The sequence below is a fragment of the Cheilinus undulatus genome, linkage group 11, assembly GCF_018320785.1.
Source record: "Cheilinus undulatus linkage group 11, ASM1832078v1, whole genome shotgun sequence".
Classification (NCBI taxonomy): Eukaryota; Metazoa; Chordata; class Actinopteri; order Labriformes; family Labridae; genus Cheilinus; species Cheilinus undulatus.
Genome location: NC_054875.1, coordinates 22,954,484 through 22,968,785, shown reverse-complemented (window position 1 = coordinate 22,968,785; position 14,302 = coordinate 22,954,484). Strand labels below are relative to the sequence as shown.

Sequence of the window (14,302 nt, the reverse complement as noted above, 5' to 3'; positions counted from 1 at the left end):
TATTTTATTGCACTTCTACTTCTTTGTTTTCTAAGTACGTTTCCATTTGACATTATCCTGTTTCTTTATTCCCAGTTGAAATATTTTTCTCTTTTTTCCGCTGCAACCATTCTTGACTTTCAATTTTTTTTACTCTCATTGTACAGCTTGGTTCCTATTTAAACTCTGTTACTGTCAGTAAGAGACCTCTATTTAAAATTGTCTGTTTATAGTGGACCAATAAAATTTTTCGAATTGAATTGTCCACTCTCCATTGCAGGTGTAAAGCCAGTCTTGACACAGCTGAGTTACGAGTGCCCTTCGACCAGCCTGAGGATGACACTCAGACAGTAGGACCATCCGAGTTCTTTCTTCAACTCTAGGGCTGTCGGGCAAACTACCAAAGCAACGGAGGAGGTAACTGAACATCTTTGTCACCTCAGACTACCTCAGCTCTTAAAATCTGCTTGTTTATCTCCTTTTAAAGAAAACAGAAGAATGAGGCTAACGCCTGATAAAAGCCCAATGCTCTACTTAACCTATGTGAAACTGTGTTATGCATGCTACATAAGGGATTGCTGTTGTTTGTGAAAATCTTGTCTTTTTAATGTCCAGTGCTTTTAAGAGAGTTCTTTCAAACACTATCAGGGATTTTGCACTACAGTGGCAACACAAACAAATGTTTTCTTTCAGTTAAAAATGTCAAAATTTCTCATAGATTCAAGGAGACATTTTAATCTCAAATACAGTACTAACAATGCGTCTACATACATAGGTAAGCAGACTATCAGGCTCTGAGCTCATAGACTGGAACAGGACTCCTGGTGAACTTGTTTTACCTGTGTGTAAAGGTGTGGCAGCCTTAAGTGAACACGACACTAGGGCATGTTAATGAAGTGTCTCTCCTCACAGTTACACTCCTGATAGTGTGAAATTCCATCTCTGTCTCCTCCTGGATCTAGCTTCATGTTCAGCTTCAGCTTTGGTTCAATAATGATGCTGGGCAGCTGACTGATATTATGAATTTGACTTAGAATTGTATTTGTTTAGCCTGGATGTTTGATCAGAAATTAGTCAGCCTGATTTTAACACTGTATTTCTGACATGCTTTACTAGGGTGTCAGCCTGTAGTCTGATTTATGTTAAGATTACAATGCCTTATTTGAGAGACAGGACAGTAGGTAGAGTCAGGTAGAAGGGAGCAGGGAATGACATGAAGGGAAAGAGTGAAGGGTTGAAGTCAAACCCAGGTTTCCCACTTCAAGAACCCAAGTCTTTGTGCATGGGGCAGATGACCTTGCTGCATGCCTGACTACAGCCCAGGGTCCAAACATTTGAGCCATATTGGACAGTCAATGATTTAAAGACAAAAGTTTCTGAAAGAGGAGGAATCAATTCATTTTCACACCAGTGTAGAAGTGGAAACAATGTGGCTATAAAAAGAAGTTGGGCTCATAATTATTTTGCTTATAGCAAAGTCAGATCAAATCAGTCCATCTTTATTCGTACAGTTCTAATTGATAACAAATGTCTCAAGAGGCTTTAGAAAGAGGGCAGTTCAATGTACTTTTTATATTATTTATGAAGAACTGACATTAAAGTAAGGAAAAGATAGTTATAGGGGATGATGAAAAAAAAACTTTATTCACACCTTGAAATTTTTACAGGCAAGCGTGATTTTGTCGGTATCAAATAACAAATACCTCAGCCAAGAAAAGTGTTAAATTTTAGCTCTCCTTGATCTGATGTTTTGCACAAAATTCCCTTAAAACCCTAACCTGGCATGCCAGATGGATTTGTTTCACACATCCATTTGGAAAACCACTTAAACACGGCATTTGGGAAAGGGCAGAGCCTTTGAAAAAAAACTGGGAAGGTGATTGGATGAACGTTCTGTCTGTCACATCTTTACGGGCCAATCAGAGCAACAAAACACGTGATGTAGCCGCGACCGAGGAGTAAACCCCATAGAGAACTGCATTATGTGAACCATGGTGACTGTAGACATGTTAGTGCACGACTTTTGTCGTTTTTGAAAAGAAAACAACTCACTGCTGTTCTTTGTTCTTCTTTTAACGAAGAAATGTTGTCAAGTTCTGATAAAACTGGCACTCTAGCAGCATCCACGCTAATGTCTTCCGCCATAATTGCACCAGCCTTTTCTCGCTGCTTGCTTTCGTTATGGCTCCGCCGCTCCTAAAAGTACTGCCCCTCGTCGCTTATTGGTCCTGTCATTTTCTAACCAGGCCCAAACGGTTCAGATGGGAGCTTTGCAAGATGGATTTGCAAGTGAGAAACATGGAAACGGCGTATCCATCTGCTTTGTAAGGCTATCAAAACCCCAAATGTATCCATATTGCCTGTGACCTTGTGGAAGCAACACTCCAGCCACAGACTGGCTTTAATCCACAGGTGAGTGAGGTACATAGCCAATTTTGCCTTTCCAATTTAAAAGTTTAAGAAAAAAGAAAAGAGGGAGATGCAGAAAGACAGGAGAATGGAATGATGAAAAAGAGAAGAGGGTGATGAGGAAAGAGAGAGGAAGGAGAAAAAACTCTTATTTGCTTTAAAATGGCAGGAATCTTCCCAAAATCCTAATGGCAGATTTCCTGCCTCTATAAATTCATTTTAGTCACTTGAATATGGACTGTTTCACACACCTTCCTAAGTTAATGACTACATTCTTTAATATCATTTATACATTCACATGAACTCGCAAAACAAAAGGCTATGTCTCAGGAAAATATTGTATTGAGTGTCAAGAACACTTTAACATGCTGCCTGGAGGAGCGGGGTTCTGGCCTCTGATCTACAAACAAAGAGTTGTTTGCATGTTCTTGGACATGATTGGTTCGTGACCCACTGATCCACAGGCACCATTCATAAAAGACAGAATAAAGAAACTGATCTGAACACATGCAGTTGTTCACTGATGCAAACTCACCATGTCTGTGTCCCATTTCCTTCATCATTGTGAAGGAGTCTAAAAATGAAATCTAAGTGTTGTCATGCTTCAGTTTTGTTGCACTTAAATAAACATGACAGCATGTTGTTAAATGAGCTTTGGGGTGTTGGTAAGAGGATTTGGTTACCTTCATGGCCAGCAGACTGTCTCCTCGTGTTTCTACTCATCATGTAGCTGATTACTCCAGTGTCATATTCAGCAAACATCAGAGCACTGCTTACTAGACAAGTGAAAAAACATTTTGACCCATTCTTAAAGCTCCATTAGGTTTTCTCTTTAGTTTTTGTAGTTGTGTATAACACCCTGAATATTGGGTTACACACTGGTGCCAGCAATACCAGACCAATGATCAAACGGTGAAAAAACACAATGCACACGCAAAGGCGGTGAAGAAGAAGACTGCAAAGCATTAAGCAAAAATGAAAACAATTCTGGATTTAAACTCTTTGGGGTAAAAATCAGCTTTTGGAAATGTTATATGAGGACAGAAATGTGATGGAAACATGTTAGGCCTTTAGCGTTCACACAATGCATCTTTCTGAGTCTGAATTCAAGCTGAAACATTTGTTTTAAAGACTGTATTCAATCCAGACTTCATGCATATAGAGTCCAAAATGTGACTTTTAAAGGTTGAAGTTACTTGTTTCTAATCATGTGTGCTTTCAGAGTTTGTTTGTGAAAATAAGCTCTGATATTCGAGAGCATCATTGAAAGAATAAACAAACTAAGGTGTATTATTAGAATGGACCAACTCTGTAAAACTAAGAGAGAGAAACTCGTGGTGCAAGCGTGTAACAACATGGTGTTAATACCTCACTACAAAGCGCTGATCCCCCCCTCGCTCAAGCCCTCAGACCCCCAGCACATTCACAAACATGCACTCAAGCACTCAACTTGTGAACAGCACATGGGGGGAAATACTTTCCCCACAGTACACTGGCCCAATTCATTCCCCTGTTTAATCCGCTCTGTGTTCTCTGCCTAATTTGGTCCCTGCTTCTTATACATGACTTAGACTGAAGTAGTGATGCAGGATAGAAGAGAGAGCGCTAGTAAACACAGGTTTACTACGCCCTCTCCTTCCTTCTTTCTTCTTCAAGGGCACTTAGCTTTTCAGGAACAGAGACTCTATTTTACACTTCTCTTTAAATTATTGAAGGTGGTTGTCACAGGGAGAGAAGGCCCTGGGCTGTACAGCCCCAGAGTTTACATGTTTTTCCCTTTTTTTGTTTCAACTCTATCCCCAGGTGAACTGAAAACTCTAAATTGTTGATGTTACCTTTCTATATGGAGGCATATATGGATCTATGAGCAACCGCATTTACAAAATAATATAAGATGGACGTTTTAGTTTGTGTGTGAATTAAGCTGGAGAACTAGGTAGAACTTTATTTGAGTAATTTCTCAAGAATAAGGTGGTAACAACCTTGTAATAACTCAGAAATAAGGTATTATATAGGAATGTTTGTTACCTAGTAATAAAGTATTAAATATGAACTTATTTTTCATAATACTGTGGTGATTCTCTGGTAATAAGGTGGTATTTTACCCTTACCCTCTAACCCTAACCTTCATAATATTGTTGCAATTTTCTGCTAATTAGGTGGGGTTTTACCCTAACCCTCTATCCCTAACCGTAACCCTTGTAATAATGTGACAATTTTCTGGTAAAAAGGTTGTATTTTACCCTAACCCTCTAACCCTAACCCTTGTAATATTCTGGCAAATCTCTGGTGGTATTTTACCAATTCATTTCTCATAATTAAGGTGTTCATTTTCTATATAAGTTGCTTGATTATTCCCAGGTGATTTTATTTTCACCCGTGAAATTTAATTGAGTCCTTCCTGAATAAATTTCAAGTCATTTTTTGGCAATGGTTAGGGGTTATGGGTAAGGGTTGATCCCATTTCTACCACTTAACCCTTCCCCTTAGCCCTACCCCTTCATCTACCCCTTCCCCTTGCCCCTTGAAACAGAGTGGTAAGGGGTAGGGGTGAAAACATCCCCCTAAGAAATGAAACGCCACTTGATTGCTGTCCATCATCACACATTGCCAATAAACAGTGCGTCATTGGAGGGGACAATAAAGTTTTGACCATCTCGTTCATACTGTGGATCTCCGTTTTGATCTTCTCCATTAATTCATACAGTTAATAGCCCTGGTTTGCACGTGTACGTACTGAAAATACAATAAACTCCCATCCCTAGTAGTAGTTAAAGATTATATATATGAAGAAACACAATTGGCAAATTTTCTACAATCATTTATAAATGTCGAAAATATTTACTTTTACATGCCTCCTTCCTCCATTGTGCCATTTTGCAAGTGAAACCAGTGCATGGTGGGAAATTTATCATACCCCTCGGTTTCAAGTGTGGTCCTGAAAACTCTTTGTTTTAAGGGCTATGTGGCTATGTAGCCCTCGTTTCAAAAGAGAATTGGGACACCACTTCACCTGACGTGAACATGCAAAACCAAGGAGAAGAACAAAGATAAGGGCTAAGGGGTAGAAATGGGATTGACCCAAAAATACCACCTGATTAGCAGAGAACTGCCACGGTATTATACGGAATTACCTGATAAATAGTACATTATGACTATACAAATACTTCTTTCATATTATCATATTTCCAAATTATTACTTGTAAAATGCAAATCATTACTATGTAATTCAACCTAATTCTTGAGAAATTACTCGATGATTGCCACCTTTCACTATAAAATCCCTAGGTATCTAAGTTGATGTTTCAGATTTACTTTAAGAGAGAGATAGGGAAAAGAACACAATTCCTGCCCTCTTACAAAAGCTCCACTTCTTATACAGCAGTCTCTGTGTCCCACTGTGACCTTATCGCTGTTTTTACACATGACTAAAACCTTACATTTTTTTTCTGTGAATAAATGGAGGGTTGATGATGTTAATATCAAATGACCTGTGTGATGTTTGTGCAGTTATTAAAGCAGCTTTGTGCTCATCTCTGATCACCATTATTCTCTTTTCTGCTCTTTAGTTCATATTATGACTACGTCCAATTACATGTTGCATTTATACAATTAAAACACTGTTATTAGAGTATCAGACTGTCATTTTGTCTAACATTTTTGATTTCCCCACTGTCTTTTTAGATTCTGTCTTGTATCCTGTCTGACAGAGGGGAAGTCACACTAATATATATATATATAATGCATGAAACATCAAACTTATGTGTAAATATAAAGACAGTAATTAGACCTGTGAAATCTTCCTAATATACAGCACAATCTTTAGGATTTTCTTATTTATTGCTCTTCTTATTTTCATTACAATATTTTAAGTGTTTTGCACATTTAATATTTTTAAATATCTACATTAATCTGTTTGTTGTACAGGCCAAATTAATAACATATAAGCTGTTTTCCATCAAGGGTCATTTGAGAGTCGTGACATAATCAAGCAGCAACAAGAGACCGGTGAAACTGTGGCAGAAGACATTAGCGTGCATGCTGCTAAAGCGCCAGTTTTATCAGAACTTGACGACATTTCTTCGTTAAAAGAAGAAATACTTAAAAAAAAACAGGTCACTGTTGTCTAATGTAAGAATTTGTTTGATGATCTGAAACATTTAAGTGTGATTAAAAAATTAGAAATTCTGAAGGGAGAAAATACTTTTTCAAAGCACCATAACATACATTTGCGCAGGCTTCAGCAGTCACTTGTACTTTTCAGCCTCATGGTTTCAGCTGGTTCAAACTTCAGTTAACTGAAATATCAGGATAATTTGTAAATCCATAAACAAATCGTTTCACGTGAGCTCTTATTTTTTCTCAGTACTGTTTCATTTGTGCTTCCTGAAACAGTCTCATAGTTTTTTTGTCCCCAAACAAAAATGTTGAAGAGTTACAGTTATGATCAATCAATCATTGATCAATCCTATAGTGTGAATATTTGCCTGTATGTTAAAGAAACACGTTTTATAATGGAAGCAGATATATTAAAGTCTTCTGTGTGATTCTGAGTTGTGTCATTGGCTGATTAAAAAACAGCTGTAATTGTAAATTAAAAGAACTCAGACCACCTGGCTCAGGTTCTAGAGATGTTGTTCATACTTTCCTGTATACATGGTCAGAACATGTTGTATAACAGCCCATAATGCCACGAGTGGGCCATAACATGCTGACATTGAGTTCCTTGAAATACATGATTGATTATTCACTCCTGCTGCGACAAACACTCAATGTAAACACTCAGAAGACATTCAGTCCAGTGCAGTAGCTGTAATAAGAGCAAAAGAGGTGGAAATGTAACCCAAGTTAGCTGTACTGTAACTGAACTGTTTCACAGATCAGTGACTGAGCGAGTTAAAACAACATTACTGTCTTCTCTCTGCTCAACATTGTGGGATCATGATGTACCACGACAGTATCAGGATACATTTAGGACACACTTTCATTCTTAGGGGCTCAAAATTTGATGGTTGAAGAATTTTCAGTGACTGCAAAAGCTCTAAAAGGTACAGGGGAGAATGAAATGCATTTTCCTTAAAAAATAAATGCAACTGATAAAATACAGTAGATGTAGATTGCCCATTAATAAGTATGAGCTCTTAAATATATAGCATATAGTCACTGTGTGAAAAGTATTTTTAAATTCTGCATCTATCATTGAGGTGTGATTTTTTTCTTTATTCATAAAGAAATCTTTCTCCTTTGTTCCCCTAGTGAAAGTGAGGCAGCCATGAATCTGTTCAGGAAAGACGCCATGACCTCAAAGAAGGAGAAGGAAAAGGAGATCCAGTATGAGGAGCCTCCAGATGGAGGTTGGGGCTGGATGGTGGTGCTGCATTGTTTCCTGGTATGTTTTCATCAGATGCTCTTGATTCTTCTTTTATTAAACATTTGATTGATGATCCAAGCGTTTTTAACTGCTTGGTTTCCTGAACACATAAGGTCACTTGACCATTACACCAACATGGACTGTGTATGGAGTTATGGAGTATATGGAGTTGCCCCCCTTTTGCAGCCTCTATTCTTCTTGGAGGGCTCTCTGCAGGATTATCTGCAGGAGAGTGTTTCTGTGGGAATTTGTTCCCATTCATTCTGTAGAGCATTTATAAGGTCAGGTACTAATGATGGACAAGTATTCCTGGCTCACAATCTCCGCTCCAGTTCATCCCAAAGGTGCTTGATAGGGTTGAAGTCAGGGCTCTGTTTCGTTTTCCAGGGCTCTTTTTCGTTTTCCATCAAATCATACATACGTAGATTGTAAGGAGTCTCCTTTTTAAGCCAGAGTTGTAAAGAAATTAACCTCTGATGTTGTCTCTTCTAACACTGATTTTTCCAACTATGAACGTGTGTTTGCATGTGAAGGTAAACGTCTTAGTGATGGGAACACTGAAAAGCTTTGGGATCTTCTTCGTGGCATTCCAAGATGAGTTTGGAGGCTCGTCTGAGAGCATCAGCTGGATCGGTTCCATCATGTCGAGTCTGCGTTTGTCTGGAGGTTTGTCCCTGTTTGTCAATCATCTGTTATTACTCCTAACCTATCAGTAAAAAAGGCAAACTCTTTCACCCTGAGGCTGCTTTTTCTCTGCAGGTTTATTGAATAACTGAGTTGAAAACATCTCTGTTCTTCCTCATCGCTGTCTGCAGCACCCCTTGCCTCTGTTGCATGTGCCAAGCTGGGAGCCAGGGTGACCTCCATCAGCGGAGCAGTGCTGGTTAGCGGAGGTTTCCTCATCAGTATTTTCGCCAACAGTGTGGTGTTTCTCTACATCAGCATGGGAGTGATAGTTGGTGAGTTATACCCATACTTTAACCAAGTTTTTTCAAAGACATTTTGATAGATAACTATCTTTCTCCTATTCTTAGGGATGGGTTTTGCACTACTATACCAATCCTTCTCTGTGGTCACAGCGCTGTATTTCCGAAAGAGGCTAGCAACAGCGTATGCCATCGGCCGTTCAGGAATGGGATTGACCTTTGCCCTTGCCCCATTCACTCAGTTGCTCCTGGATCAGTATGCTTGGCAAGGTATTCTGTTTGTTTGCAGGTGGCGTCAGATCCTGGTAATGATTGGTGAACATTTATAGTTTATGTAAGCATGTTTTCTGCTGGGTCTAGAAATTTTCTTGTCTCTTCCAGGGGCGATGTTGATCCTCGGTGGTCTCATGCTGAACCTGGTGGCTTCTGGGATGCTCTTACGGCCGATCAACGTGAAGCCCCCCACGTCAAACCCTACCTCCTCTCCCATGCAAAAAAGTCCGGCTGTCTCCATCAAGAGCTCCTCAGAGAAAGAATACACGAAGAGCTCCATGAACGGCTCGACTCATTTATCGAATGGCATCTCCAAATCAGACTCTTTCCCTTCCCCTCCCCCTCCTCCTCACAGTGAGAATCTGAAGGACAAGTGTACTCAGGATGCCCAGGACCAGTCTGCGAACCCTGAACTGACCAGACTGGTCCTAAATGGGGTGAATGGTCACTGTGACTTGGGTCAGGGTAAACCCACAAGTCCAGACGGCTCTACGGAGCTGAATGGAAGCATGAATGGGTCCACTATTGTTGGATTTCCCTCACATGCCAGCACGCCAACTGAGGTGGCTGTTAGTAAAGCCAAAGTTCTGGATTTCTCTCTGCTAAAAGACCCTTTCTTTTGCATTTACACCTGGTCCTTGGTGTTCAGCCAGCTGGCCTACTTCATCCCTTATTTTCACCTGTCTGCTCGTGCCAGAACGCTGGGCATCGATGCCATGGATGCTTCGTTTATCATCTCTGTGGCAGGTGAGTTCCATCTGTAATCATCATCCACCATAAAAGAAGAGTCTGACACTTAGGGAAAAAATCTTAAACAGTAGTTTAATAAGAAGTTTTATCCCAACTCTTTGACTATACAGGAGATATACTGCTTCAGCCTGAATGTGATTAATCTAGCTTAGCAAAAAGGCTGGAAAAACCTAATAAAATTTCCACATGAAGTCAAGCTGAGCAGAGAATGCAGCAGGAAATATTCAGGAAAATTCTCCACAGGGGAGTGAGATTGGGCAATGAAGATTATATCCTGCAACTGCTCAACCTGTGCAATCTCCAGGCGTGTAATAAAAAAAACAGCATTATTATTTTCTGATCACTAGTTGTTGATCAAGTTAATATGTCAAACTGCATGCAGCATTGATGTAAAGGCAAAAAGGGTCAACATAGCATCAGTCCTAAGCTTTGTTCACCATATTATTCAGGATATTTTTCAAACTGGAAGTGCACGTATGATCAAAACTCTTTAAAAACCTAAGAACAATTTACAGGATGATAATCGAAATTAAATTCTTAAATTTAAAAGAAAACTACTAATACAAATCCACTGGCCTATCATCTGATGGGATTTGTTCTTTCAAAGGGTTCAAGCCAGTCACACCGTAAACTATTCAGGTGATGGAGGGTTGTTAACCTGACATGCCAGACTATGTCATATATCCATTGCATGGATATATTTCTCATCCACCTGGGAAACCTCCCATTCAAAACATTTGGGAAGGGCAGGACTTTCCAAAACTTTCTTGGAAGATGATTGGACGAATGTTCTGTCTGCCCAATTCAAAACAGGCCAATCAGAGCAACAAGACAATATGATGTTGTACACATGTGCACCTCCAGCTAACACTGCTGTGGTTTGTGAACAGCGATGCTTCTCGGTGAATAAAACTCATGTTGATGCCAGCCAGAAGACGTGCAAAAACATCTTCTCTGCCAAGACAAGCTTTTGGTGTGGCTCTGTGATTTTGTTTTTATACAATGTGGTCGAGGTCTGATTAATCTAATGCTATACTACGACTACATCCGAGCTACCGCGGTAGCTATTGTATTCATTATTGAATCCACAAGCTGATAGTGAAATAAAAGACCTGATAACCTTTACAGCTCTTTGATTTGCTCGCAATATAACAATGAACCAGGCTGTGTGACAAAGCTACTTCGCTGAAAACAATACAGGAGCTTCTGTGCTTACATTTTACAGTGATGTGACTCGTGTCCAAAATTCAAAAATATTGGGATAATTCCACAATTCCTTCTTGATAGTATCCTAGTTTAACCCTTAACTGATATTTCAAATAAAACCCAGAAAATTCCCAATTTTTGGAACTGAGATGTTTACTTAATCTTCTACCAAAATCTAATAAAAGAAAAGTTTCCATAAAATTTCCCCTAAATATTTTTTTTTTGTATGACATTTGGTGTTTTAGGCATTTCTGTGTATCAAATATGATAAAGTTGGCTTTAAAGGGTCAACCCGTTTGCCACACGTGCATAAACACAGCTTTTTACCTTCCACTGGAATTTAGCAGACAGGAGAGAAACAGAAACAGTGCAGCTTTCTTTCTATTTTTGCATTTACTAAACATAAAGGGAAATAGGGCTGTTTTTCAGTAATAGATTACTTTTATAAGACAAGTAACTAACAACATTTTGCTCAGATTACAAAAACTGATGCATTGCACCAAAAAGGTACTCTTGAGTACTTTAACGGATTACTTTGAAATTCGTAACCTCCAACACTGCTGAGAGCATACAAGAAATAACACCAACTCTTTCTGTTATAGATCAAGTCATCAAAGATAATTAGATTGGCTTTGGTAGTGTTTATATGTCTATGCTTATATTTCATCTACCAACATGGTAGTAGAGTTTGTTGTCTGATTTAAAATGATTAAGAAATACCCACATACATGACTCAGTTCATTTAGCAGCCAGTGAAATATTTCTAAAAGCATGCCCCACTTAAAGGTGCTAAAGCAATACCACACATCTGAAACGTGCACTTTTACTCAGCCTGTATGCAGATCTTTACAATGAATCTTGTCAATGAAAACAGGACTGGTACAAGGAGTGGTAACAAACATTCACAGTCACATGCAAAGGCAGAGCAGTTTGTATTCTTTGTTTTAAACTGACCCTTAGGCACAAATATGTAAAGCTCATGTCTGGTAAATTGCACATGGACTTTGACTGAGCTAGAAAAAAATCAAATTTAGCGTTTTGCATCAATGAAACTGTCAACATTTATCAGGTTTTTATCATGCTGTGATTGTTGGTAAAATATACCCTTAAAAATACTCTGATGAACCATCTCTTTTTTTGTGAAGGACAGCATAGTAGCAGTAGTTATCATACTCTCAGTAAAATGACTTCTCAGGACTAGGAGATAAATCCAATGTCCTCAACTGTCCACGCCTCTACACCCTCTCTTCTATTCTTACTCCTTCATTCACCAGATATGTTTCAGAATTCTGAAGATGCATAAGTAAGAATAACAAGCATGACACTTTCCTCGTATGTCTGAAAACATTCCTGCTGTTTGTGCCTTCCAGCAGAGATCTCGCTGCGACTGTGAGGGAGGTCCAGGTTGCTCTAAGACTCGTTTTAAGAAGCAAAAAAGTCCTCAGTCAACTTGAAGGCATTAATTATTTGTGAGCTGCTCAGACTCTGCAGTCTTATGTAATGAATGCGCTTACATAAAAGCTGAACTTTGGTCCACTGGCTAGGACGGCTGGGTTCAGCTGTATGCCATCGATGAGGCCGCTCCATATGAATAGAAAACAGCTTTAACATCTTTGACCAGCGGGACCACATGTGCATGTGAGTCTTTAAGAGTGCTTGGTCAGGCTTTGTGAATAATTGAAATGTACCAGATGGGGTCGTGTGTTTATGAGTTACATGCTTCTGTTTTGTAATCCATCTCATGTAAATCAGTCCTCAGTGAACAGAAGTCATCCTGCATTTTATAAACGGCATCTTATAGACTGCACTAACGACAGTTTAATCATCTAAATGTTTTTTTTGTAATCAGTTAATAATGTACTGAAGTAGATAATGTGAGAGTGGCTCAGTACCTTTGTCTCTGCAGCTCCATTAAACTGTTCAGAGTTCAGGAGGCCAGCTATTATTATTTAAGTTCATATTTGCACATCTAATTCTGACAGAGCCTCACGCCCCTCCTGAAATCTTTGGTGCTATCCTCCCCCAACTCTTGATGACTGATTTACTGTGTATTTTTACACCATATTTCTTCCATGTAATGGACATGTGATGTATATATAATGCATAAAGGCTTTGGCCACTAATGATATGCTTTTAGAGAAAGCCTGCCGTACAGAAGCAATAAGCAGGCATTTATCCACACATCTTATTTACTTGATTTTCCATGACAAAAATTATTTCCCATTGTTTACATGACATTTTAATTTTCTTACCCTGTTACCCTAGAATAACAAGGCTAGTTATATTAAGATAATGAGATCCTTTTCTAGTGATGCAGAAAGCAACACTGACAGGCCAGACCATGACAAACCATGCTGCCATCATTCACACTAATGAAAAAGGTTAGTGCCTTTTTATATGTGCTCTGGGCTTTTGCTACAAAAGCCCAAAGATATGCACCCATGCATTTTAGTACACAAGCCTAATTCTAAAAATGTTGGGACATGTGTATAAAAGCAGAATATAGCAGTATGCAAATTATTTTCAACCTATTATCAAGAGAACAGTTCAAGTGATGTTCAAACTGTCAAGCTTTATTGTTTTATGGGAAATGTGCACACATTCAGAATTTGCTATATCCAGTGCTTTTCAAAAAAGTTGGGACAGGCTGCATGGGAAAATAGTCCTACAGTTAATGTTCTTTAACATGCAGTAGCTAAAGATGTCACTATTTATATATCTAAAGCTGTGGTTCCTTTAAACTAACATTTAAAAAGAAATAATTTACATGAACTAATACTAAGCTGTTTTCTTGCACAAGTATTGTTCTTGAAAGCCTAATCAAATGTTAATTCTTACTGGGACTAATCAGTCAGGAAATAAGTGTGACTTTAGCCAAGAATCACCACACTATCATCATCTGGACTCTTCTATTCTGCTTTTTGTATTTTGCGACTCTTGTGTACAAGACACAGTGCCTATAAAAAGTATTCACCCCCTTGGATGTTATACCTTTTAATTGATTTTTTAAATCACCTATGGCCAATATAATTAGGCTTTTTTTGACCAAAATGTCTTTAATTTCAAAGTGAAATGTGATTTATACAATAATGTCAATTAGACAAAATATATAAGGTTAGCGCTGTTACCTCACAGCAAGAAGGTCCCTGGTTCGCTTCCCAAACAAGGCCTTTCTGTGTGGAGTTTGCATATTCTCCTAGTGCATCGGTTCTTTCTGGGTACTCCGGCTTCCTCCCACTACCAAAAACATGCTTATTAGGTTAATAGGTGACTCTTAATTGGCCGTAGGTTTGAATGTGAGCATGCATGGCTGTCTGTCTATATGTCAGCCCTGCAATTGACTGGCGACCAGTTCAGGGTGTACCCCACCCCAATGACAGCTGGGATA

General features: G+C 38.9%; 1 protein-coding gene across 1 annotated transcript in view; it reads left to right on the top strand.

The window, feature by feature from the left end:
• Positions 1-309: 309 nt before the first annotated feature.
• Positions 310-14,302, top strand: part of slc16a4 (solute carrier family 16 member 4) — a 27,308-nt gene continuing 13,315 nt past the window's right edge. Inside the window, exons 1-6 of the mRNA XM_041798821.1 lie at positions 310-396; positions 7,645-7,777; positions 8,293-8,425; positions 8,575-8,718; positions 8,794-8,955; positions 9,067-9,705. Coding sequence (XP_041654755.1) covers positions 7,661-7,777; positions 8,293-8,425; positions 8,575-8,718; positions 8,794-8,955; positions 9,067-9,705 — 1,195 coding nt within the window. The 5' untranslated portion in view covers positions 310-396; positions 7,645-7,660. The remainder of the gene's footprint in view (positions 397-7,644; positions 7,778-8,292; positions 8,426-8,574; positions 8,719-8,793; positions 8,956-9,066; positions 9,706-14,302) is intronic.